Genomic DNA, 25628 nt, shown 5'->3' with positions numbered 1-25628 from the left:
CCCAAGTCAAAAGCAATGAAAGTAATCTTGTACTATCAGTATGGTAAATTTTTTGCTCGTGGGTGCGGAGGAGTTAGTTTGACACGTCAGCGAATGTTCACAGAGCGAGTCGTTTGTTTGCTTTAGTGATTTTAATTTGCCTAAGGTAAAGTGATGTGATATGAATTTTCGTTTTGGTAGGTTTTAGTGATTTATTGTGTTTTAATCATCACTGATCGATTGAAGGAACCTGCGGCCTTTCTAAAACCAACTTTTTTGCGGTTGAAGATCCTTTCTAGCGGCTTGAAACTGCCTCCTTTTCGCGTGTGACATGTCATTGACGTAGTGTGAAACTATGATAAAATCATAAAACGCGGCAACTATGGCGTCGAAGGGAGAATGTAGTCAAAAAGAAAGGAGGAACGTATTGCGCTTATGGGACCCCGAATGATGTGTGTCGATGCACCATTTCCCTCAGGATGAAGTTTTAGGACAGAAATGGAAGCGGTTCGTCCGTGGACATCGAAAAGTTTTCACTCCTTCAAGTTCTTCCGTTTGATGGCATACGATATTCAAGAGCAAGTTTGCATTCCGTTCAGCCCAGATACCTTTTATGTGAAACTTTTAGTGATCGAAGTGTTGTTGTTATTCCAGAATCAAGCCAATCGAACGCACCTTACGGAGATTATGTACCGTTGCAGGTAGTCCATCATCAGTTTTGGTTCTTCTTTTATCAATGATAAAAGAAGCACAGACCGATACAACGTAGAATTACGTTTCAATGGTTACTATATTTCGGCTGGCCAAACCAGCTTTCTTCAGGTACAATGAGAATTTGCATTGGGACATACGCTTATATAACAAATATTTGCGCAATAGCGGAACTACGTAAAACTAAGGTGATTGACAGTATAAAATATGAAGCAAATTAAATAATAATAATAATAGCAAAAACTAAAAACAGCTTGCGAAGTCTTACGGCCATTTCCCCAGCTATGTTCGAAAACATGCTTTACTAATTAATAAATTTTACTTTAAACTTTTGTTCCCTTGAAAATATCAAAGACCTTATGGCTTGTTGATAGCAAATATACATATTTTCAAAGCAATAGTGTGTGTTTCAACAGACTGTCAAGGTTCGCAGGACATCAGTCTAATCATGGATGTTTACAGATTGGCTCTAAAGGTAAATTATTATTTCAGTATTAAGTGTTACTGAAAATTGAAGAAAATTGTAGCCGGCACAATTTCTAGGACAAGTTAAACGACATACGTACGGTCCTAGTCAGATGTTAAAAGCGGAAAAACGCATGCGCGAACTCTGCGCGAGCGCGTGTCACCAAAATTTCCAAAAATTTTTGGTTATTAAAAAAAAATTCTAGGCTACCGCAGGTATCTCGGTAAGAAGCGATAATTTTCCCACACAGGTAGTTACGTTTTCTTATTGCTCCTTTAACGTTACAGCCTTTAAAGCCCTCATTGTTCCCGCGGTCTGTAAACAAATCGCCTAAACAATTTCGATCTATTATTGTCATTAACCTTTTTGCAAAATGCGACTTTAGAAGCAAATCCCTGAATATTTAAGGGTAAGGATGTAGTTAATCTTTAATTACTGGGTTTGCCAAAGTATATAATTTTTATCCAAAGTGGATTTTACATTGTTTTTTTTCGCAGGAATTTTATTATAGATCTCGCGTGATCAATTTAAAAATTCACGCTTGCCACTTATTCACGGTCACTTGAGCCCGCGAACGGATATGCGCACAACGTTTCCCACTCTGCAAATCAGATATCGTTGGAAACTTATCAACATCGCATGCCAAAAAAAATCTATCACATCAGTCACATGGTAGCACTCATATAGAAATGTTCAAAAACTTAAGTGTAAAATAATTCCTGAAACCACTCCAGATTTGGAGTTATCATGACTCCGAAAAGTATGCAGTAAATAAATTTTTGCTCCTTTCGTGTCCTTTCTAAAGGTGTCTCCCTATTTCTACAGCTTGAGATTGGTTTTTTTGGAGGCGCTGTGTGTGCAGTATATCGAGTCTTCAATCTGTCAGGAAAACGCTCTTGTGGCCCTGGACAGTGCCTCCCGGCTACAGCTGGATCCGCTCAAGGTTTGATAAATATTGACAAGGAAATTTATTTAAGGACGGTACTTCCTGAAACAAAGGTATTCTTTCGGATCTTACCAAGAGCTACTGGAATCCAACAGTGGTGCACAGACTATGAGACTAGCTGATGTAACACGTTTTCATTGTTAAAGCAGTTTGTTTCTAAAGAAACTGCGTTGCCTCTTCGATGGCAAAGACAAACACGAGAATTCGGTTGTACCAATTGAGTTGATCAGATAAATTGGTCAATTGGCTAACTGTTGTGTTTTGGTTTCAGGATTTCTGCCTTCGTTCATTGTTCGAGAAGCAAACTACAACAATATTATCATGAGCAAGAACTTTGAATCTGTACCTCAAAAACTCATGGTGGAGATAATTAGAAGACGGCAAGTTCCACAGGTAACACGCTGAACCATTTATTGACATGAAGCAAGTGGCTTTCGTGAATATCAATTGAATGGTGGCACTTTAAAAGTCACCTTGTGCAGCATGATAAACAGCGCCACAAGAAAGTACTGCTCAATGGCTTTCATTTTAATCGTCACGCACCACGATTTCACCCAAAGATTCAAGCGTTAGGACCACCTTGTTCAGCATTTTTAACCAAACTTCCGGAAGGTACTGCTCAGTAGCTTTCATTTGAATGGTTACACTTTAGGATTTCATACAGAGACTCAAAAGTTAAAACCTCCTTGTACAGCGTAGTAAGTAGCACCACAGGGTAGTACTGCTCAGTAGCTTTCATTTGAATGGTCACACTTCAGGATGTCGTCTACAGAATCGAAAGTTAAGATCACGTTACATTAGGGACCTTACGAAAACAAGACGGCAGCGTCAACCGAAACGTCACTTAGAAATAAATACTCACGCTATCTGATCTACTTTGTTATTATTCCAACCCGTTCAACTTGTACGGTGTAAACACAATAACCAGGAACATGGTTAGTAGCAATGGTGTTCAAGTAATGAAAGAAAAACGAAAAATTTACCGTCTTATGTCCACCTTCTCCTCAAAACTTTGAATTTGGTTATTTCACGGCGTTGTCTGGCAGATGACGTCAAAGAAATGTACTAACTTTTTAACGCACGTGCGGAGCCATTGTTTAGCTCATCATTAAATCTTTTGTTTTTTCACGTTGTCTTTGTCGTCACCGTTGTGTTTTCATAAGGTCCCTATTAACTGAAGTTTGTATCAGGAATGAAAAGAGGTAATATTATTTTTTAATTAAAATCTGTTCTCGCTTCCTTTTTTTAGGCAAGTGCCCTCATTCCAGGAGAAAATCAGTGTCGATCGACGCATCCAGGTACGCTAGAGAACGCCATTTTTTAAACTGCAGATATTTTACCATGTTTTCGCTCACCTTGCTGCTGGTTTACTTATTTTGCAGAGAAAACCTTACAACAAGACATGTTGGACTTTCTTCAGGGAGCGCGCGGCCAAGACTTTCATGACATCACGCTGATGGTGGACGGCGAAGCAATTGGAGCACATAAAGTACGTGAGTATTTGCTCATCCGGTCAAACAGGTTACCGGAAAATTCTAGCGTCCACCCTGCTACAAAGAAACAAGTCTGAAGACGCACCTTCGTTTTGAAAATGTAATGGCAGAGCTCTGTCTTTTTGTCAAGACACGCTGTGACAATGGCGCCCCGACAAAAGAACATATAAATAAAAAGTCATAGAACAGACTGGTTGGTGGTTCGTTGGCAAATCAAAACAAGTATCACCATCCCAGAACCTTTTTGTATCGAAGATGTTTGTTTAATGTAGCTATTCCATTACAATAACCTTGTTTGGTCTTTGCTGTAATCACAACGCTTTACATCCACTTGACCTTTACAACTGTTCCCAACAGTACTCAACTTTAACCTAAAAATTAAGAAAACTCCGTAAAAGTTAAGGTTTTCACTTGGAGAGCTTAAATGATAATAAGTTCTTTTGTGAGTCTGTGAGTTTACTGAATCATTTTATGATTTGCTAAAAGAACGTTTTAGGAACATGATAAGATAATATCATGCAATCAAAGAGAAAACGAAGACAAACAGCGCCTACCAGTCTCCACATAACAGACTTGAAACTTTTGAAATAAATTTTGAAAAAAGATTTTGTAAACTCACAAGTCACGCAAAGCTGATCATCTTTGAGCTCTCAAAGTAAAAACCTCATTTTCACCAGACTTTTTTTTAGTTTTTACGTTTGACTACGATCAACGCATTCCGCCACTTTTCAGAAAACGCCATCGTTTCTGTATATACACACTGTATACATATACACGTTGCGTGCCTATTTTGACCTATTGTAAAAGTTTTATGAGGTGAATGACTATCCGTCGTTTTTTCCTTCTAGGCAGTCTTGGCTGCAAGGTGTAGGTAGGCTGGCTGAGTGAAAAACTTCTTTATTACATGTGCTTGTTACCATGAATACAATAGAAATATAAGGCGAAAACTAACCTGTGTCCATTGGTGATTACCAAAGTATAGTTTTGTTTTCGACAAAATTCCTTCTAAGCTTGTCGTGTTCTGGTGGGTATGGTCTCGTCACCCTGAAAGTTTTGATTAGCATTACGCACCATAGACATTTAGTTTTTGAACATTGTTCTTTTTCTTTCTGTTTAGTTATTTTGAGGCAATGTTTCGATCATTTATGCCGGAGAACAACACAGTCACGGTAGGTAGAATTATTTTAATCGTTCGCTCGCCGATTTTCGCTGTTCCTCGACTATCTGAACGCCTGAAACAGGCTAAGGTGGCCCACCGTGTCTGGGATAGGGGGGTTATGGAAGACACCACCTATCTGATGAACATTACTGAAAAAAATTTATTGGATTTAAAATGTGAGTTGACACCTAAATATTCAGCTAGAAAGAGTCAGCATTACTACCTGGACAAGAAAAGCGAGATGTAAATCTCATTGTCCTTCTTACAGCTGGTTAGAGGGGTGACTGTGCAATACACCATCTTTTGAGGTTGAGGAAGTAGTGTTGCAGGCAGAGACCACCATCAGTTTTTGGTTTGGTGGGCCCCGCTCGAATATGGTAGTTTTATTTGACCACTTCCCTAACTGTTTTCTCTCGGTTTAGCGCTTACCGACTATCGAATAGGCACCAGCCAACGTAAGAGGTGGTGGAGGGGAGAAAGGGGATGGAGAATTATACACCAATTTGCTCTTTGCGACACTTGACGCAGACATCACCTTCATCATAATAACTTCCATAGTTTTCTTATCGAGTTCTGATTGATGTTTTGTTATTGTTTCATCTGTGTTTGTTTTGTTGAGCACACGCAGAAACCGTTAACCGTCTTTTTTCCTCCTAAAGATTACCATTGGTGAGACAATTCCTTCGCGAGAAGCTTTCAACTCTCTCCTTCTTTATATTTATCATGGAGATGTGTCTATGCCACCTGAGGACTCACTGTATCCTTCATAAGTTACATTTCTTAAATACACTCGATTGAAAACACGTTGTCAGACAAAAAGGTATAAACCATGAAAGAGAAGACCCTGCAGCCTTCTGGAGAACGTTTGACCCATGAAGTTATTTACATTTTTGTTATTAGAAAATAAGAGCACGTGCGTTTTTTAGCGCTTAAAATTTACATATTTGTCACGGACGAGAAAAAAATTACTCGAAATGTGCGTATGCTATAATAAGATCATCCCATAATTCCGTCAGGTCGCATCGTTCACCCTTGTACGGAACAACTTTTTTTCAATTGAGTGTATACGCCCTTGTGAGGTATTCAGGGAACATTGTTTGGTTATGAGAAGGTATCCTTGAGGAGGGGTTCATCTGCACTTCCAGTACACAGCTTTTTCAATTAACTCTGTTGGATTTAAAGTCTCGGGTTAACGTCACTTGCATGACCTTAAATGAACTCATTGTTTCTTAATAACAAGCCTGCTCCATTGAACTCGCGCTCACTAATTTCGTAACTCATTTCTTAGTTATAGTCTTAAATTACCAAATTAAGAAATTTTCCTTGACCTTGTATGCAAGATATCTTCTGTCAGCTCCTTATTTCTTTGGCTTCACTAACAATCGACTTCAGGTCTGTATAATCCCTTACAGGTTTTACAATTTAGTCTTTTCTAACAGCTGTTTTCTTCTTGATGTTATTTAATGAAATTACTCCATAACGTTTTCAGGCGTTCTGTAAACAGAATCTGGAAATGAATGTCTCGTTTGAAAATGTAGTCGAGGTAAGGCAAGAGCGCTATTACTATCACAACTGTTTATTGTAACGAATACAGAGAGTCCCTGTAAAGAACGCTGAGAGCTGAGAAAACATTTTAGGAGTCACGGACTGAGAATTTTGGTCCCATCCATTGGCCTACCATGAAACTCCACAACGTAGGTTTCGCTGGATTGGTTCATGCGAGTTATGAGTTACGAGCCAAATCACTTGCTCATATGTGACGATCGTGTGATACCCAGTGGGGGGAGGGGGTGCGGCTGTCACGAAAGTAGGATGCCTTATTCCCAAGTAGTTTTTTTCACAGGCCAAGGGGTAAGATATACCGATGGCAGCACGCGCTGTCTCTGAATCGATTGTGTGAGACCTGAAAAGATTATGCAAACCCGATCCAGGCGTTTTCTGCAAATATCTTCTCAGAAACTGAAGTATCAGATTTCTTTAGCCAAGTCTGAGAACTGATAGTCTGATGCTTACATCGGGTATTTAGTTTGTTACAAATTGTTGTTCTTCGTCTCCCACGCACAGCCGAGTACAACCGGGATCTGGTGTTTCAATTCGGTGAAACAAGAGCTCACTTCTTCATAGCAAACAACTTATTATACGTTTTTAATTATTTTCATTAGATTCTTGAAGCGGCTCATAGGATCGGCGCCTCGGACATGAAGAAGCATGCACTTGACCTTGTTGTCGGACATTTTACTAAGGTAACTAGCTCATAAGCTCTTTGGTGGAAAGAGGAAAGTTGTTACCTCTGAAATGCGAGGTTGACAGAGCGTTTTCATTGGCTACTGAGACCAATAAGGTATTCCCTTCGGGTTTCCGTTTGCTGCACCTTACTCTTCGAGTTCAGAAACCGTGGACATCTTAAATCAAACTTTCAGTGAAAAAATGCAGAAAAAGCAGATCTCAGCAAGGGCTGTTCGAACCCAAAAAGAAAATTGAGGGTAACCACGCATTTTCAAAGAGAATTTAGCTTAAATTTGGGGACAAAATGGTATACATTGTTCTGTATAATCGACATATGCGATAACATAGTAGTCGCATATGTAAATTGTGTGTTTCAAGTAAATGCAAATGAGGTTTTTCCTGATCAAGATGAGGTTGAGTAATACTTTCTTGGCTTCGATAAACATTTCACAAAGAAGACTTATTGTTAGTCTAAAATTATCTATGAAAAAGCGAACCTACCCTCTAATTTTCTCTTGGATTCCAATAGTTCTTGTGAGGATCAGCTCTTCCCGCTTAGTTATAAACTGCAAAAAAATGACTTTGTATTAGCAGGCACCGTCCTTTTAATAACCAAAAAACATTTGTATCAATGGAAACGTTAAAATAATGATTGATATTTGTTAATTACCCTACTAGTGCACAGAAACTAGTATTTATTACTATTGATTGCGGATGGTCAGGTTTGAAATGGATTCCAACTTTAAAACAATGGGCCAATGTTTTCAAGTTTACCAAGTATTTTAGCTTATTTTGGAGAAATTGCCCAAAGAAAAAAAAAACTGATGATAATTTGTTCCTCCTAGGAGAAATCACAAAAGATACCCGCTACATGTTACACTGCATGATTTAACTGACTGTTTCTCTTTTCTTCTCTCCCTGAAGGTTGCAAAATCTCCGAAGCTCAGAAGACTAAGCCGAGACTTGTTGTTGGAGATTCTGGATGCTATAGCAGACTACTTAAAAGACACGGATCTAGCTGTTAACCCGTGATAAAAGAGGCCTTAAGGACGGTGTTTCCTAATACAGAGCATGACTATGTGGGAAATGGAGATCTTATAAAGGGGTATTGGAATCTAAAAAGAAAATTTGGGGTAACCACGCACTTTTCAGAGATACTTAAGCAGCAATAACTCTAAAAAACCTTAGTTAAAAAAGTTAACATAACAATGTGTGAAATTCCTTCCATATTTAAACTTGATTATCTCTAAAAAAAAAAGGCGTGGTTACCACCAGTCTTCTTTTTTTATTTCAATAGACCTTGCTAACATCTTCCTTTCCCGTATAATCATGAATCACGCAATCGAAACTTTTAAATTAGTAGGCACCGTTCTTCAGAAATTAGAGGTTCTCGAACCATCTCGAGATGCGCAGAACGTATGCGCACTAGCAAAATGAGGCACCCTCCTAAAACCCATGGAAAGAAGGGCAACGAGGTCGTCACCAAAAAAATTACTGCGCTAAACGATGGTTCTGCGTCTGCGTTATACAGTTTGGTGCATTTCTTTGTCGCTATCGACACAACGTCATTGTAAAATGGCTCGATTCCAGAGGTTTTGAAGAACGTATATATTTTCCTTGGATTACCCTCCTGGATGTATAAGTTCTCTAAAGTAGTCACTGTTACAGATGGGATTGTGCCGTTATCCAGTCTTTAGGGGTTGCGATGCGAGTACAACCAATTGCCCGTTCCGAAGCTCATAAAGGCATGGGCCCTAGTTTACAAATTGTTCAAATTGAGCGATATGCAATCTCGTACCCAGAGTCTTCAGGCTTTTTGGTCAGCGGGGCAACGCCGGGAAGACTCTGGGGACATCGAAAAAATTCAATTTTTTTGATTGGCTGTTCCGTAACGGTTTCCATTGTTTTACCGCAGAAATCCTGCGGTAATAAAATTCGATGTCCCCAGAGTCTTCCCGGCGTTGCCCCGCTGACCAAAAAGCCTGAAGACTCTGGGTACGAGATTGAGCGATATCAAGAAATGAACCCTATCGCCAGATCTAGAAAGATGACATAAAAATCATAAAGTTTACCAAGTTTGATTATATTCCATGCATTGCGTAGTAACCAGGCTGTCAAAGGTCGCCAAAATTCCTACAAATTTCTCTAATTCTGAGATGGCGTCCCCCAAATCCATATAAAGTCTCTAATTTTTCTGATTTTTGAAAGACTTCTACATGGTTGCAATCTAACGACAGAACCTCAGACTTGGTAAAGTGACTAATTTTAATGTGATCTTTCTTGTAACGGACTCGAATTTCTGATTAAATGAAAATTCAAAAACACATCCGCAGTATCCACTTGAACTCCGGAGCGGGCAGTGCACACTTCTTTAAGGGCATAAAGATCAAGAAATCTGTGAAGCTCTTAGGGGTACATTTCTCTTACGATTACCGCCTTGACTGAGAGCTTAATTTTGACGAGTTGATCAAATCCATTAGAGGAAAGGTGGAGGGATCTCACTATAATTGATAAAAATTAAAATTGTTAAAACATTCATCATCCCAATTTTTTTGTATCGTGCCAGTCTGGTTTGAATAGACCAAAAATTTGAAAATGATGTTAAAAAAATAATATCTGAGTTCATTTGGAAAGGTAAAGACAAGTGAAACGTTTGGCGGTTATTGGTGATATTGAAGATGGTAGACTCAAAGCTCCACTTCTATATTCCATAATTAAGGGTCAGAGAATACTCTGCGGTAAAAAATTGGCGAGTGATTATCGCAGCAGCTGGAAATCTATTCTTTTACATTACCTAAAGCCGGTCGGTGGTAAATCTGTTTTAAGTTGTAACTTTGATGTAAAACTGCTGCCCGTTAAGCTTCCAACTTTTTATGAAGAATGCTTTAAACATTTCACAGAATGTTCTGTGGAAAACCATACAAAATCCGAATAAAATCGAGACGGCTGATATGCTAGGATTGTTTTATGGAACAATACATTTGTCTGCATCAATGACAAGTCAGTGTACAACAACAGACTAGTAAACAAACGTATAATTAGAATAGGGGATTTAAATGCTGAAAACAACGAACTCATTACGAAGTGTAAGTTAAGAGAGCTAAATGTATCCCCATTGGATGTATTTCAACATGCTTCAGTGATGGATACCCCCCAGTAGCATGGCGTCAATCCTTAAAAACCTGCGAGTGCACTGGCATTGTTCCTTTTAACTTATTCATCCTTCACGGGTAGATTACGAACTCACAATATGACCAGCTCCCAGTTGGCTTGATAGCTCAGTTGGTAGAGCACTGCACCGGCATCGCAGAGATCATGGGTTCGAATCCCGTTCAAGCCTGAATTTTTCTCAGGCTTTCTTTTCGCAACTGCTTAAGTTGCGTAGTAACTGCGAGGATCTTTCTTCTATTTGATCTTTCATCCGCTGTTCAAAATATGTGTTTCATATATTTACATTCTAAATGGCAAAAAGGTCCTGCTGAGTAAAGCCGAGTCAAAAATCATCTACCAAGAACTTCGAAATAGAGTTATCATCCAACCAACCGCTCAGAGAAAATATATCGCTCAATTTGGAAACGATAATTTAAACTGGAAAAAAAATTAGTCTTTCATTCCGTGTAACCTCAGTTTCAATATAAGATTTTAAACAGATGTATAGCTACGAATGCCTTTCTATGTAAAATCGGTATTTTTTCACCAGCATGCTCATTTTGTGGAGAAACAGATGAATCCCTTGAACATCTCTTTGTATCTTGCCACTATACTAGGGAGTTCTGGACGGAAGTTATCAAGTGGTTTAGCGATTTTAATACAAATATAAATCAGTTGTCAAATAAAAACACAATGCTTGGTATTTTAGACTGTAAAGATTTTTTATTTGTGAATCATATTTTGTTAATAGTAAAACGGCACATATGTAATTGTAGAATTGTCGAAACCAGACCTAGCTTCAGAGTATTTATTGCAAAAGTTAAAGTAGTTTATCAGCTCGAAACTAAAATCGCTAAATCACTAGATTAATAACAAGATAACTTAGCTATTCATTTAAATAAATGGGGCAAGTACATCAGCAAACACCACGATTGATATTTGGTGCTCATAAAAAGTAACAAAATAGTAGTAATGATGGCCATAATAATAACGCGTCGTGGCTCCCTAATTACTGTCCTTTGTAGATGTGTGTGTGTTCTGCACTAGTATTGATTTCATTTGTGAATCTGTAACTAAATAAAATGGAATAAAAACTATTAAAATACAAAAAAAATGGTAAGTAGCTAAAAATTTTGTTTACTGCCTTTAGACATCAAGTCGAGAAAGACAACATGAGCAAGAGGAAGATAAACTGGAAGTAATGCTGCCTTAAGTTGAGGTCCAGTCTTTCGCGGTCATATTGTGATACATGTATACAGAATGTATATTTCTCTTGGTCAGAGGTGAGACATGACTTTAAAGGGGCTATGTCACACAAGGCGCATGCGCGCGTCGATGAGAAGCACTTTGAAATCGCTGGCCCAACTTTTTCAAATACCGTTGGAGAGTTCAGGAAACTGTTTTCATCTGTTTGATTTGCGTTCATCTTCGGAAAGTTAGCTGAATAAGTCATTTGCAAACGTTCTTTAGTAATTACAGAAGCTCTCTGCTGCGATATTTTCGAAAGATTTTGCAATGGCGGAAAAGAAAAATCCCTTGACGAGTTGGATGCAAATTAGTCTCAACAGGACTCTACTGCGCATGTGTCCTAGCTAACATAGTCCCTTTAAATAAACCTCAGACAGATCCATTTATACAATCGCCGCTCATATAAGAAGGGAAGAGTTCTGTAAATTGTACAAGGTACCTAGAGGCGAATCATAGTCAAGTAAGCGGTCTAGCTGGGAACCAGAGTCAAATTGGGCCCCAGTGAGTCAGGGTTGAGGTGTTTCTGTAACGCCACTGTCTTGTCCTCGCGAGGGAGGTGGTGCGGAAGAGAATAAAGGGTCCTGGAAACTTTTGAACGTAATCGTCCAAACGAGATCATCGAATATGAGCTCAGATATAGCCGAGCGTGCCTATTATTATTTATAAATAAGATAAGAAACAGTGTAAAACTGAAAAAGGTATGTTGGTTTTACTTCCCGTAAAATCCGATTGAAAAATTAAACAGTGGTTCTGGTGCAGTAAAAGTGCAGTGAAAAAAATTCACGACAGTTTTAAAAAAGCCAAGTAGCCAAGATTTTACTTTTGTGAATTAACTACGTCAAAGTAGATATCCACGCTACGCCGTTTCCTTTTGTGGATTAATTGTGTGGGGAGGTTAAAGTGTATATGACAATTTTTTTTTTGCCTGATCAAATCTTCATGTAAATAAATCCTCATTTTTTTGCCGCTGCGTTTAAGGCGTATAAAATTGTGAAACTTCACTTCCGGTTGGGTACAATACCGTGTAAGACGGGAGACTGGGGATAGTAGGGCTGTGACGTCAATAAAGGTCCCACGATTTTTCTATTCCTCAATTGCTTTTCGTATGTAAAGGAAGAAAACTGTGTTGTGGACGAAAATATGTATTGGATTGTCGAATACTCAGAATGAAACAACTGTGGACTAGAGAAACTGCTGTATTAACGTCACAACCCTACTATCCTCAGTCTCCTGTCCTACGCGGTATTATACCCAGCCGGAAGTGACTTTTGACGGGGAAGAAAAATTGACAAGGGTTTTTTTTATTTATTTATTTTTTTTTTTCATACGAGAACAACATTCACATTTTATCAAGCAAAAAAAAAACAGCCATATACACTTTAAATATCACATGATGACCATCGTTGAATTATGAAAATCCAAGAAAAAGTTGTGTAAAAACCAGTAATTAACTGTGTTTGCAAGGACCAGCGCGACAAAATAAAAGTACCAGATCCTGAAGTAAAGGATCTAATCAGCAAAACATTGTAGAACAAATAATTTAAAAAAAAAAGAGCAAGGCTGATTTCATGGTCAAGAAAGTATATTTTTCCAATATTTCGAAATGCAGGGCCTTTCTTCTTCAGGGCATGTTTGAGACAAAAATTAGTAAAAATTTGTAAAATCCAACTCTGTGGCAAAGAAACAAGCACCGTAAGAAATTCACACAACACAGTGTATTATTTATTGTTACTTGACTTTTATTGGCGTATTTCCCGTGATATATTGCTACCGGATAAAATTGCCTTTACTCCTTACACCTTTGAAGCTTCAAAAATTAAACGCCTGTTTTGATTGTCAAAATTTACTTCCAGTTGGTTATCATTAGCTAAAATTGAGATTCTAACCCTTTTTCAATTGAGCGATCATTCAGTTCGCATTCGGAATCTACCAAGCACCTTAAAATTAAAAAAAAAGAAAAAAATGAAAATTTGCTTTTTTTAAGCCTGTGGGGGTGGTACTTCTTCCACGTAGATCCGGGACACTGAGTTCCAGCCTGTGTATGCATCTGCCGATCCATAACCAGCACAATTACCGACCCAGAATCCCACACGCACAGTGCCTTTGTGGACTTTCTCACAGACTCCTTCAATTTGCCTCACACGGTGTAAATCCTTTCTGCCGCTATTCCCATGTATCATATACACTACGCCATCAATGGCTGCTGGAGCTGAGCACTCTGCACCATTGAAGGTGAAATACCATCGCCTGCAGCACCCATGGCAGCCATAGATGCGAAGAGTTCCACTCCAGAAGACACGCAGCCCTGTTTTGGCAGATATCTTCTTGAAAACACATTCCTGCAAAAACGAGAAAAAAAATCAATCAACAACAGGTCTGAAATGAAAACCATCAGCTTTTATATAAAGACATTATTATCTTGCAGTCTAAAACGTATAAATGCAACCGTGCAATACAACGTCATAGGGCGGCCGGCGTAACTTATACCTTGAACTAGGTCAAACCGGATGTTGGTATTGTTAGTATTCATAGAAACATAATTTCGTTGCTTTTAGCTTTCGATTTAATGTCAAGTTCAAAACTCAGTTACCTTAATCAATCCAGAGTCCCTTCCATCCCCCAGCTTCTTAAAAACGCACTGTTTCCAGTTACGCACAACAGACCCTAGAGCTCCTTTGGGGCCTGGGGGACCTTGAATTCCACGAGCACCTGTATCACCCTTGTTTCCACGTGAACCTGGTGGGCCAGAGGATCCTTGTTGTCCCTTGGGGCCAGGAGGACCTTGGTTACCACGAGCACCTGATTTGCCTTTTTTTCCAGCAGGACCCGGAGGTCCATGGGGTCCTTGAGCACCTTTAAGGCCTGAAGTACCACGTCTTCCCCTATGGCCTTCATCGCCCTTGTTTCCTCGAGGGCCCATGGGTCCTTCAGGTCCGTGATTGCCCGGTGGTCCTGCGGCACCTGCTGGTCCCGTGGATCCAGGGCTTCCTGGGATACCTGGAATACCTGGTGCGCAGAAACATGTGCTGTGACCACAAGACCCATATGATGACGTCTGTTGAGGAGTACCCTGAATGAAGAAATGAAAACTTCTCTTTTAGTCTACTTGCGCTGAGTTGTGGACATTGTAATGTACATATTTTGATTGGTTTGTTAATAGCGTTTTGAATGAGTTTTATTTTTTAACTTTTTAATTGTATTTTAAATAATGTTCACTGCAACAATTTCAAGTAGCTGATTAAAATTGTTAAATGCAATTTGAAGTGACGTGTAACCAGTAACTCTTTTCTTTTGGAATCCTTTTTTGTTTGGTGGGCAGCAGGAAGGGAGCTTACTGTTGTGAGTTTGTACCTAGAGTCTGTTCATCAAACTCACCTTGTTGTCACGTGGTTTGCTGCTGCTGCTGTTGTCATTCGCAGAACACAAGGTGATCAGCAGTAAGAGCAGTACACACAGCATGATGGTCAGCGGTATATTCAGGCAGCGTTTCGACGTCATTCAACCTGTGAACATTAAATTCTCCAACTCAGTTTTATTCAAGATTGAAAAAGATAAGAACTACAAATGATCAAAGTACAAGGACTACAAGGAGCCCAAACGAGGCTTTTCATATTGAGCTTTCCTTGTTACAATAATTAAAGTAATTATCAGACACACAAACCAACCACATAACCGTTGGTAGTAAGTCGTCGATTGGCTTGTGCTTTATCAGTTAATAACTATTATTTATCATCCGTTGCCATTGAGTTTCATCATGAAGATATAAAGTGACTGAAGCGCTATTCGTCCTTGTTATTGCTAATTTAATTTATTTTATCATACTGAAGGAAAACGTTATGGCGGAGTGTTATTCAGTTTAGCGACCTAAACATTTTTTATGAAAAACGACTAATTCAAATACTTGCTAAGTTTAAACTTTTTAAAAGATGTTTAAACGAGTCTTGCTAAAAAAAGATCTTTAAATTAATTGCACTAGAATTCAGTTCAATCCTGTCAAGAATAAAATTATAATTTACAATACAAACGTAAAGTTGTAATCTATAGTTCTATTACCTACCAATCTTGCATGAGCGGCTTCAAGTGATCCGAAGGAAAACTGATTCACCTCTTACTATTACAGAAGCTTTTATCCTTTTTGTTTGTTGACTTGTAGGTAAAAATCTTGTTTTAGACACGTTTTAAAGCTGGCAACATGTTGGGTGCCAAAATAGCCCAAGCTATTCTATTGGTTAAATAATTTTGTTGACTTAGAAGGTAACACGTTTTAAAGCTCATAACATGTTGGATGCCAAAATAAGCCGAGCACTCCTATTGGTTAAATCATCTCTATTGACTTGGAAGTAAACACTTGTCCTAGACACGTTTTAAAGCACATAACATGTTGAGTTCCAAGATTAGCTGAGCCCTCCTATTGGTTAAATCATTTCTGTATCAATAACCAGTAACCTTGACTCTCTTAGATGTTTTGTTTGGATGACTAACAAGTTGAAGCAAGTTTTAGATGGTTCAGCCAATGCTGTGCCCGCTTTTGTTTTTTCTGCCTTGTTTTGCATTGTATTTTGAGAATTTTTACACCTTGAAAACTTGTTTGATAACATGTATAAAACTGTCAAACATCCATAATGTTTGATAGGTAATTGAACAAAATGGCTTATGTGGCAATAAGTTTCGGGTTTGTTTTAAATTAAAATGCTGCATACTGAAACCCGTTTCTAGTTAAGTGGGCTGTGAAACGGAATAATACACTTGCGATTTTTTTCTTTTGAATGTAAAGTCGCGTTCTAAAGTCTTTACACGGCTCTCAATAAATATACTTTCAATTCACTTCTTTTACTCGGCTTTTAGAAAACAAACGTTGAGTATGTTTGACACGTCAGATCCAGATTATTCAAAATCCTACTTGTGTAGTTCTTATTGTTTTCACGATTCAATCTTATTTAATCTGTGAATGGATCTATATAAGAAGTCTACGTAATTGTTAACACATGGCAAAATCAGCAACTAAATTTACGTTTCCATGTTGCAAGTTTAAAGCTCAAGGATGGATTAAATTTACACGTAAAAGTACTCTTTTTTATCAACATTAGCAGTAAAGTTTTCGATTGAAACTTGCTTTTAGTTTTTCCGATGTAAACTAAAAATCACAATTTTGTAACTGACTCGTTGCTTTTCGCTGATTTTGTTTAACCGAGTGCTGTTCAATTCTGAATAATACTGGAGTAATTTGTAACATGTTTGTTCAGTTTGTTTAGAAGCCATTTTTAGTCCATCGAGATCCGCGAATAACGTGAATAAGGTCAAACTAAAGACCGTGTCGTGTCTGAAAAAGTGACCTAAATTATCGGATTGCGAATAAAAGTTTGTTTTCTATTGATCAGAGCTGAAATGATAGTTTTGAGCAAATATGGTAACCTCTCTCGATACATTTTCCAAAATCAAATGGAACTCCGCACGTCATAAAAACTAGAACACGCATTTAGTTATTTGTTCTTTAAAAGTCACGAAACAGGCCAAAGGAAAACTATTAACTTTACTGTTAAAGGCGTAAAAACTAAATTCAGCGTGAAAGCGCTGCTTAAACTGCATTCTAATAAACATCAAAATGGTCTACCTTTGAAGTAATTCAGCACTGATCCGGGTTGTCTGGATAAGAACAAGAAATCTAAATTAGAGGAAAAGAAAAAGCGCAACGAAATCCTTCACAAATAACATTCAACAAAACTGCCGAGAACTTACAGTGTTGGATATGTGAGTCCTTCATTGTCAATATTGAGAAGGTTTTAGTTGACGAAGCTCTATTTTGTTTTGTTCAATTAGGTTCTCGTCAGAACAAGTTCTGCCAAACCTTTGTTTTTAATTTCAACCTCAAAACACTATTCTCCCCCCCCCCCCCCCCCCCTAATAGTTTGTTTGGTCCTAAATCGTCCAATAGGACGGCGTCTTCTGTGATGCTTTTCTACGATGTACTTCCAAATTGGCGTGACCTACTGTTTCATTTTTAAAAAAGAAAAAACCAAACGCCAAAAAGTTTTAAAATGCTTAAATAAAACACCTGTCGATTGAGATTAGAGTAATCGGTGAGATATCCTTGTTTTCCTCCGTCCGGAATCTGAACTTCCATAGGTCATTTGTATTAGGGCTTCTGCACTCTTTCCCCCTGAGGAGATTTTCTCACAGCCTAACCAGATATCCTTCCTAACAACGGCCGATCTTTCCACTATACATACAAAGTTGCAATACTTTCATTGTCAAAAGCCTTCCCTTACCCTTATCACTTTACCTTACGGTTAGCACATCAGTTATCTATTTACTCAAAAAGGGGAACAGTTTAGCTCCATTTTGCAATAAGTGTGTTCCGTCTCCATGTACTCAGTTTTTCTTGACTAATAAACAGTCCAATTTCCGTGTAATGGGTTATTAAGGTCGTGTTGTGTGCTGGCTTCGGTGTGTTGACATATGTTTGAATTTTTCTATCGGCGTTTTAACTCTGTTTAATAAAACGATTGAACACATTGCTATGAATAATATTCAGCTGTGTCAATCGGTGACGGAAGCGATTTTACGAACACATTGTCAGAATTTTTAAAATAATTTAAGGTTAAGGCGATTGGTGACAAAGAAAATAACTGAAGATTAGTTAATGCCTCATTGCAAACGACTGCCCACTCTGAGAGATCAGTTTAAGAATAAATGTACATTAAGAACCCTGTTCTTAGTCTCGACCTTGTAAAAAAAGTGTGTTCGTATTGCCAATTTTGAAACGCGAACATCGCTAACCTTTTATTTCGTACATTGTTTGAGATAGAATTTCTTTCAAACCAAACATGTAGCAATGGTTTCGAGTTGATAAAAAATTACAAGAAAGCTACTTTTGAAATGCTAGCATCTAACCATTTCACTGTATATCGTACATTAATTTGTCTTTTTGAGATCGAATATTTAAAAAAAAAAGTGTAGCATTGTCAAAATGCTTGGTTTCGAGCAGCTGAAATAATTTAACAAAAGGCTAATTGACTAATGTGACGCTTCAACTAATTTGGAGAAGCTAGTATGGCTAGCAGTTTTCTATCGTACATTGATTCGTCTTACTGAGATCGAATTTCATTTTAAATTGAGCATGTAGCGATGTAAATGTTCGTGCCTTGTGAAATTACCAAGACGGGCCATTTTAACGCCAAAACTCCACTACTGATGTTGATTGAAATTTCTGTATGCAATGGTTGACTCTTAAACTGCCGCCACTGTGTAATTTTTCAAAAGAGGTCTAAGGTACCCACTTTTTTTTGTACTGCTTTAAAGAAATCACACATTAGGTTAAAGAAAGTGAGGCTCGTTTTGTTCTGTCGCAAGGCATTGAAACGTGCATATCAATTATTCTAATGGGGCTGATTGAAGTAATACACAAGTAAACTAAAACTGACCTAAAAGATGGTAAGATCTACTAACACAGATTATACTTCATGTGAGGAAAAAAAAGGCAACAAATAATTAAGCTTTGGGTTCTATGGTCTGCAATTAATTTCATCCGACCGACTGTTTAATGCATCTTACTGAATACATGTTTAAAATAATTTACCTTTGAGTACTTTAGCGGCTGCATGGCTCGGCGGAAAATAGCATAAATCTAAAAGGAAATAAATTAAAGAAGTTGTTAGACACGATGTAATAACACGCAAATAATCCAAAATCTGAACCAGGGCACCCTGAAATGATTCGTTTCGTTGGAAAATCATCGCTCCAGATATTTCGATTTGAATTGTGTCGTGAAACATGGCCTAGAATTTTCCAAACATGGGAAAATTGAAGACAAACGCTGCGTACGATTGATTTTCTAAATTAAATGTTCAGTAAATATTCAGCCTGAAGCATCCGAGTAACTCAAAATAAAATAATCATGAAGGCTCCCAAATAATATGGAAATACAGAGAAAACATGTCAAGTCTTCTGCTTAAATTATCTCGTTTGGTGACCAATGAAGAAATAATATACAAATTCACGCTGTCATATTCTTCAAGCAATTGTCAAATTGGTGAGTTTATTAAGCTGAAGTAATGCACAGTTTTCTGTTTTGGTTTCTTTGCATATAATGAAGCTCTCGTTAGATCACGTTCTTAAGAGAACAAATACTTAAAAATTCTCCCTGTCAATTGTCATTCTAACAAGAAATGTTATTCGCTAAGACCCTGGCTAGAACGATTTGTATACGGTCGCTAAAATGTCCATTGGAATGACTTATTTAATTTTGGTTTCCGTAAATTTAGATGTAAATCTGAGCGAATAGCGAAGAAATATCAAAGCTTTAGAAAATTAAAAACAATTGGAGTCAAACCATGTCAGTTGAACCTGTACTGTTTTCTTCAAATTATTTCAATAAATTAAGCAAATTAAATTCCACAAGAAATGTTTTACCTGTCAGTAGCAGTCATAACAGAAACCTTCGCTGTATTCTATTAATTTTTTCTCATTTTTTGTTGTTAATGTCGACTCCAAAGTCAATGTAAGTAATCTGTATTATAAGTCTGGTAAATCTTTTGCACGTGGATGCGGAAGAGTTAGTTTGACACGTCACCGAATGTTCACAGAGCGAGTCATTTGTTTGTTTAATGGTTTTCAAATTTGCCTAAAGTGCACGTGAAATAATTTTTTTGTTTTTGTATTAGTGATTTATTGTGTTTTAAGGTTACTCCAAACCTTCGCGGGTGCCTTCCTGAAAAAAAATTCCTTTCACTGTTTATCGTTTATTGACTCGTCTTTTTGAGATCGAATTTCTTTTTAAATTAAACATAACCGATGTAAAAAAGTTTGGCTTCGAGCTGACAAAATTGTTTGCTTCAAAAGCAGTGAAAGTACTAGCATTGCTATCAGTTTTAGTCTTATTGGGCACAAGTTTCTTTTTAAATTAAACATGAGCGATGTAAAATGTTTGGTTTCGAGCTTATAGAATTGTTTGCTTCACAAGCAGTGAAAGTACCAGCATGGCTATCAGTTTTAGTCTTATTGGTTACGAGTTTCTTTTTAAATTAAACATTGAGCGATGTAAAACTTGGTGCCTTGTGAAATTACCAAGACAGGCCATTTTAACGTAAAAGCTCCACCTAAAACCAAAACTGACCTACAAGATAATGAGATTTATACTAACATCGATTTTATTTTATGCAAGTAAATTAGTCCATAAAGAATTAAGCTTAAACTTAGCCGTCTGCTGTAATTAACTTTAACACCAGAGAAACTTTTAAATACGTCTTAGTGAATACATGTTTAAAATAATTTACCTTTCAGTGTTCTTGGCATTACTTTCTCGACTGCATGGCTCGGCGGAACGAAAGCATAAATCTAAAAAGGAAGAAATTAAAGAAGTTGTTATACAAGGTATACTAACAGGGAAAAAAATCCAAAATCCGAACCAGGGAATCCCGAAATGATTCGTTTCGTTGCAATATAATCCCTTCAGATGTTTCGATTGGAACTGCGGTGAGAAACTTGGCCTGGAATTTTCCAAATGATGGGAAAATTGCGGCCCTCTATTTTAGCCGGATCAAAATGACGCTTCTAGTGCGCCAACGAAAATAAAAGAAAAGAAGCCAACGCCATTGAGGATTGATTATGAAATTAAATATTCAGCCTAAAGCATCCATGCAAATCAAACACTGTTTCCCCAAATATTCCCGAAAGCTCTCAAATCATATGGAAATACAAAGAAAACATGTCAAGTCTTCCGCTTCAATCCTCTTCTTTGGTACCAGTGAGGAAAACAGAATACAAAACTATGTTGCCAAATTCTCCAAGCAATCGTTCGGAGCTCAAGTAAAGCATCTGTAACTTTTCTGTTTTGTTTTCTTTGCATATAATGAGGCTCTCGTAAGATCAAGTTTTTGAGAGAACAAATGTAATATCAGGGTCATTCTAACGAGAAATATAATTGGCTAGAACGATTTGTTTAAAGTCGCCAAAATGTCCAATGGGATGTCTGCTTCTGTTTTAGCTTTGTCTAAATTTAGATGCAATTCTGAGAACACCATAGCGAATAGCTAAAGAAATGTCAAAACTTCAGCAAATCAAAAACAATTGGGGTCAAACCATGTCAGTTGAACCTGTACTGTGTTCATCAAATTATTTCAATACAATAAGCAAATTAAATTCCACTTGAAATGTTTTACCTGTCGGTAGCAGTCACAATAGAAGCAGTGTAGCCTTTGTTCTATTGTGAGAGGTGAAAGCTTCCCTGTATTCTATTAATTTTTTCTGATTTTTTAGTCAATCTCGACTCCCAAGTCACCAACAATGTAAGTAATCTTGTATTATCAGTATGGTAAATTTTTTGCTCGTGGATCCGGAGGAGTTAGTTTTAGGACACGTCAACGAATGTTCACAGAGCGAGTAGTTTGTTTGCTTTACTGAAAGATTTTAATTTGCCTTGAAGTGCATATGAAATTATTTTTGTTTTTGTAGTTCCTAGTGATTTATTGTGTTTTAAATCATAACTGATCGACTGAAGTTACCTGCTGCCTTTATAAAACCAACTTTTTCGCGGTTGAAGATCCGATCTAGCGGCTTGAAAATGACTCCTTCGACGCAACTATGGCGTCGAAGGAAGAATGTAATTAAAAAGAAAAGGGGAACGTATTGCGCTTATAGGGCCCCGAACAATGTGTCACAGCACCATTTCCCTCAGGATGAAGTTTTACGAAAGAAATGGACGCGGTTCGTCCGTGGACATCGAAAATATTCCACTCCTTCAAGTTCGTCCGTTTGATGGCACACGATATTCAAGAGCAAGTTTGCATTCCGTGCAGCCCAGATACGTTTTATGTGAAACTTTTAGTGATCGAACGCACCTTAAGGATATTATGTACCGTTGCAGGTTTTCCATCATCAATTTTGGTTTTCCTTTTACCGCCTTTAGAGCTTACCAAGTCTAACAATCATTTCCGCAACTATGATTGAAAACATACTTTACTAGCAAATAAATTTTAGTTTAATTATCATTTAAACGTTTGTTTCCTGAAGTTTTTAAAGAGTGTATGGCTTGTTGATAGCAAAAACACATTTTCAAAGCAATACTGTGTGTTTCAACAGATTGTCAACGTTCGCAGGACATCAGTCTAATCATGGATGTTTACAGACTATCTCTAAAGGTAAATTATTATTATTTAAGAATTAAGTTTTACTGAAAATTAAAGGATTGCGTTAGTCTTTTTTGTAGCCGGCACAATCTCTAGGTCAAGGCCGGGAAGCTGTATACGTGTGGTCGTAGTCAGATGTTAAAAGCGGGAAAACGAATGCGCGAACTCTGCGCCATTTTTGGAAATTTTTGTGCCCCGCGATGGCGGGGCACAAAAATTTCCAAAAATGGCGCCAATTAAATTGTTGTTATTTTAAAAGAGTTACTATGCTACCGCAGGTATCTCGGTAAGAAGCGATAATTTTCCCACACAAGAAGACAGCTGCCGATGTATCCCTGCTGTAGTTTAAGTTTTTCATGGCTTCTTAAACTATGAAGCAAAACTGTGTGTTTTAACAGATTGTCAAGGTTCGCAGGACATCAGTCTAAACTTGGATGTTTACAGATTAGCTCTAAAGGTAAATTATTATTACTTCGGCTTCTTAAACATTAAAGACGTTAAAGCCATCAATGTTCCCGCAGCGTGTAAACAAATCGCCTTTACAGGTCTATTATTGTCATGAACCTTTTTACAAAATGCGACTATATAAGCAAACCCCTTAATATTTAAGGTCGAGAGCTCGACCTTAAGGTCGAGGGTAGCCATATAGTTAATCTTTTAATTACTGAGTTTGCCAAAGTATATAATTTTTTGCCAGAGTGGATTTTACATTTTTTTCACAGGATTTTTGTATCGGTCTCGTGCGATCAATTTAAAAATCACGCTCGCCGCTTATTCACGGATCACTTGAGCTCGCGAACGGATATGCACAGAAAAATTGCGCAGAACTTTTCTCCGCTCTGAAAGTCAAATAGCCAAAGAAATCCGTCACATCAGTCACATGGTAGCACTCACACAGAAATCTTCAATAAGTTAAGTGTAAAATAATTCCTGAAGCCATCCCATTTTGGAGCTATCATGACTCCGAAAAGTATGCAGTATATAATTTGTTTGTCCCTAAATATGTAAATGTGATTTTTTTTTTTTATTCAGTATTGTATGGTGTAATGAAATTTATTTGCAGTAATTGTAAAGCGCGATTGGACATCGCTGGAAATCGCGCTATATAAATAAAGTAATATTATTATTATTATTATTATTATTATTATTATTATTATTATTATTTATTATTATTATTATTATTATAAAAATAAAATCTTTCTTTATTATAATATTCCAAGCAAAATTGATATTTACAAGTTAAAAGTAGAAAAAAAGAGCTATTAAAACCTATTTACAATTCAATATTTAAAATTCATTTCGATTAAAAAAAAAAAGCGACTATTTCCAAGTACAACAGAGCTATTTTCAAGCACAATTTTTTAACAATAGTAAGACTAAAATTTTGATGAAATAAAAAAAAAAGTTGTTAAAAAGATCCTAAAATACTAATTTACAACGTCACGCCATCATTCACTTTCTAAAATTAGCGGAGACACGCTTGGCTAGCGTTTAAGCGGCAGTCATCAATGAAATCCCCAAATGGAATTTTGTGAAAAGGTGTCCTGGAGCCTCGTACGCATGTGTGTACCGACTTTAAAATCTCAAAAGAAAGCAATGTTCTAATCCAAGTGATAGTAATGTGATAAGGTTCCTCATTCTTTTCTGAGAGCTTCTCGGCTAGGCGTTTGAGAAAACAATTGCAGTCGGCTCCCATCCCACCGTTGGTTCCAAAAACTAGGGGAGTGAAAGATCCCATTTCAACGTCCAGCACCCTCTGTTGGTACTTCCGCTTTTTCTCTTCTTCCTGCTCTTTAAAGATTGTCGATGTTGCTTTTCCCTGGTTACACTTGGAGTTAACATGCGTTACTCTGACATCGAAAAATGCTGTAACTCCTCGAGACCAAAAGCCCCCTGCCTTCATGTCCAGTCTTGCCTCCGGACTTGTCACCGCGCTTCTGAGGTTGAATTGCTCATTGTCGAGAGGTTGTAGTTGTGGTTCGACTTCAACGTTGGTGCAAACCTTACCAAGAAAAGAGGTAAGTAGGTTGCGGACGCCATCATGTCTCTGCGCCACGAACCCTCCCTTTTTGCATGACAGGGCATGGCAGACGGTATACTTCTCCCCACAAACACACTTGCTTGGTAAATCAGACAGGGGAAAATTATACCTTAAACGCAGAGAGTCTCTGAATTCTTGTTTATTCAGCACTAAGCCTTGATCGACAAGAGGTACTGCGGTAAGCCACGAGCTCGCACCCTTGTCTCTCGATTGGTTAACTGACCGCAGCAGATCCGAGGGTAGAGTGGAATCAATACTTTCCATTCTCGATTTCACCGACGCAATTTTTGAAGCTTGATGTTGTCTTTTTAACTCCTCCGTGGACCTCTCGCCTGCCACCATGAAAGTGCTCTGTTTGGTGATGGAATCTACGTGCGATGCTGTTATTGTCGTAGAAGCAGCAAACTGCTGTGGAGCTTCAAACCGTAAGTCAGGTACGCCAAGCCCTCCTTAATTATTATTATTGTTGTTGTTATTATTATTATTATTATTAGTATTATTATTAGTATTATTATAATTATGAGATTTTTTCCCCTGTTCTTAAAAAAAAAAGTGCTTAAAAATAGTCTTTTTTTATTATTATTATTATTATTATTATTATTATTATTATTATTATTACCAGAAACTTAAACTCTCTAAGTTTTTCTGGATGCAGGACTGAACGTTTCCACTGTAGTTTTTTCCATAGTGCGCAAAATTGTAATCGTTAGATCAACAGTTTTTTCCTATCGACAGGTTTAGTGCGAGAAAATTATGATTGTTATGACATTGGTTTTCTTATTGATGGGCTTTATGATGTTTCACATTTTGTAAGTAAGGATATATTTTTAACAATTGTATACTAGTCCCAGCGTCTTGTTTGTAAATTTTTGATAATATGTTTAAATAAACCTATTTTTAAATTAAAAAAATATATTATTATTATTATTATTATTATTATTATTATTATTTCCTTTCTAAAGGTGTCCTCTCCTTATTTCTACAGCTTGAGATTGGTTCTTTGGAGGCGCTGTGTGTACAGTATATCGAGTCTTCAATCTGTCAGGAAAACGTTCTTGTGGCCCTGGACAGTGCCGCCAGGCTACA

At 37.5% G+C, this 25628-nt stretch overlaps 5 protein-coding genes and 1 long non-coding RNA gene across 10 annotated transcripts in view; 3 read left to right on the top strand and 3 right to left on the bottom strand.

The window, feature by feature from the left end:
• LOC146481426 (leucine-zipper-like transcriptional regulator 1) overlaps positions 1 to 8761 on the top strand; it is a 29506-nt gene extending 20745 nt beyond the window's left edge. Inside the window, exon 6 of the mRNA XM_085108539.1 lies at positions 8341 to 8761. The gene's annotated coding sequence lies outside the window, so the exon portion shown is untranslated. The remainder of the gene's footprint in view (positions 1 to 8340) is intronic.
• The window catches only part of LOC146481425 (uncharacterized), a 51319-nt gene extending 32152 nt beyond the window's left edge, over positions 1 to 19167 (bottom strand). The window contains exons 1-5 of one of the 3 annotated variants that reach the window (XM_085108509.1): positions 18955 to 19167; positions 16990 to 17040; positions 14754 to 14881; positions 13969 to 14448; positions 13358 to 13717 (exon numbers count right to left, since the gene is read on the bottom strand). In XM_085108509.1, coding sequence (XP_084964635.1) covers positions 13358 to 13717; positions 13969 to 14448; positions 14754 to 14876 — 963 coding nt within the window. In that variant the 5' untranslated portion in view covers positions 14877 to 14881; positions 16990 to 17040; positions 18955 to 19167. Of the gene's footprint in view, positions 1 to 13357; positions 13718 to 13968; positions 14449 to 14753; positions 14882 to 15435; positions 15481 to 16989; positions 17041 to 18954 lie in introns of those variants that run through there. The other 2 variants (XM_085108510.1, XM_085108511.1) reach the window with 2 other exon arrangements.
• LOC146481418 (uncharacterized) overlaps positions 1 to 25628 on the bottom strand; it is a 78697-nt gene that overhangs the window by 8556 nt on the left and 44513 nt on the right. For 2 of the 3 annotated variants that reach the window (XM_085108530.1, XM_085108531.1), the window contains one exon: positions 16990 to 17040. The exons of the other annotated variant lie outside the window; for it this stretch is intronic. The gene's annotated coding sequence lies outside the window, so the exon portion shown is untranslated. The remainder of the gene's footprint in view (positions 1 to 16989; positions 17041 to 25628) is intronic. 3 annotated transcript variants of the gene reach the window in all.
• Positions 1 to 25628, top strand: part of LOC146481421 (uncharacterized) — a 96297-nt gene that overhangs the window by 32646 nt on the left and 38023 nt on the right. The window lies entirely within an intron of this gene.
• Positions 1139 to 8347, top strand: LOC146481427 (leucine-zipper-like transcriptional regulator 1). The gene is made up of 12 exons (XM_085108412.1): positions 1139 to 1165; positions 1982 to 2099; positions 2374 to 2495; positions 3352 to 3400; positions 3485 to 3591; positions 4444 to 4466; positions 4713 to 4764; positions 5414 to 5511; positions 6095 to 6146; positions 6244 to 6297; positions 6917 to 6997; positions 7905 to 8347. The coding sequence occupies exons 1-12, from the start codon at positions 1139 to 1141 to the stop codon at positions 8010 to 8012; spliced, it is 891 nt and encodes a 296-aa protein (XP_084964538.1). The 3' UTR covers positions 8013 to 8347.
• On the bottom strand, positions 23891 to 24986 carry LOC146481424 (uncharacterized). The gene has a single exon (XM_085108409.1). It carries the CDS (start codon positions 24882 to 24884, stop codon positions 23967 to 23969), a length of 918 nt encoding a protein of 305 aa, XP_084964535.1. The 5' UTR covers positions 24885 to 24986; the 3' UTR covers positions 23891 to 23966.

Source organism: Pavona decussata, unplaced genomic scaffold, assembly GCF_977016875.1.
Source record: "Pavona decussata unplaced genomic scaffold, jaPavDecu1.1 SCAFFOLD_50, whole genome shotgun sequence".
Taxonomy (NCBI): Eukaryota; Metazoa; Cnidaria; class Anthozoa; order Scleractinia; family Agariciidae; genus Pavona; species Pavona decussata.
Note: the sequence above shows the minus strand (reverse complement) of the source record. Positions and strands in the feature narration are given on the sequence as shown.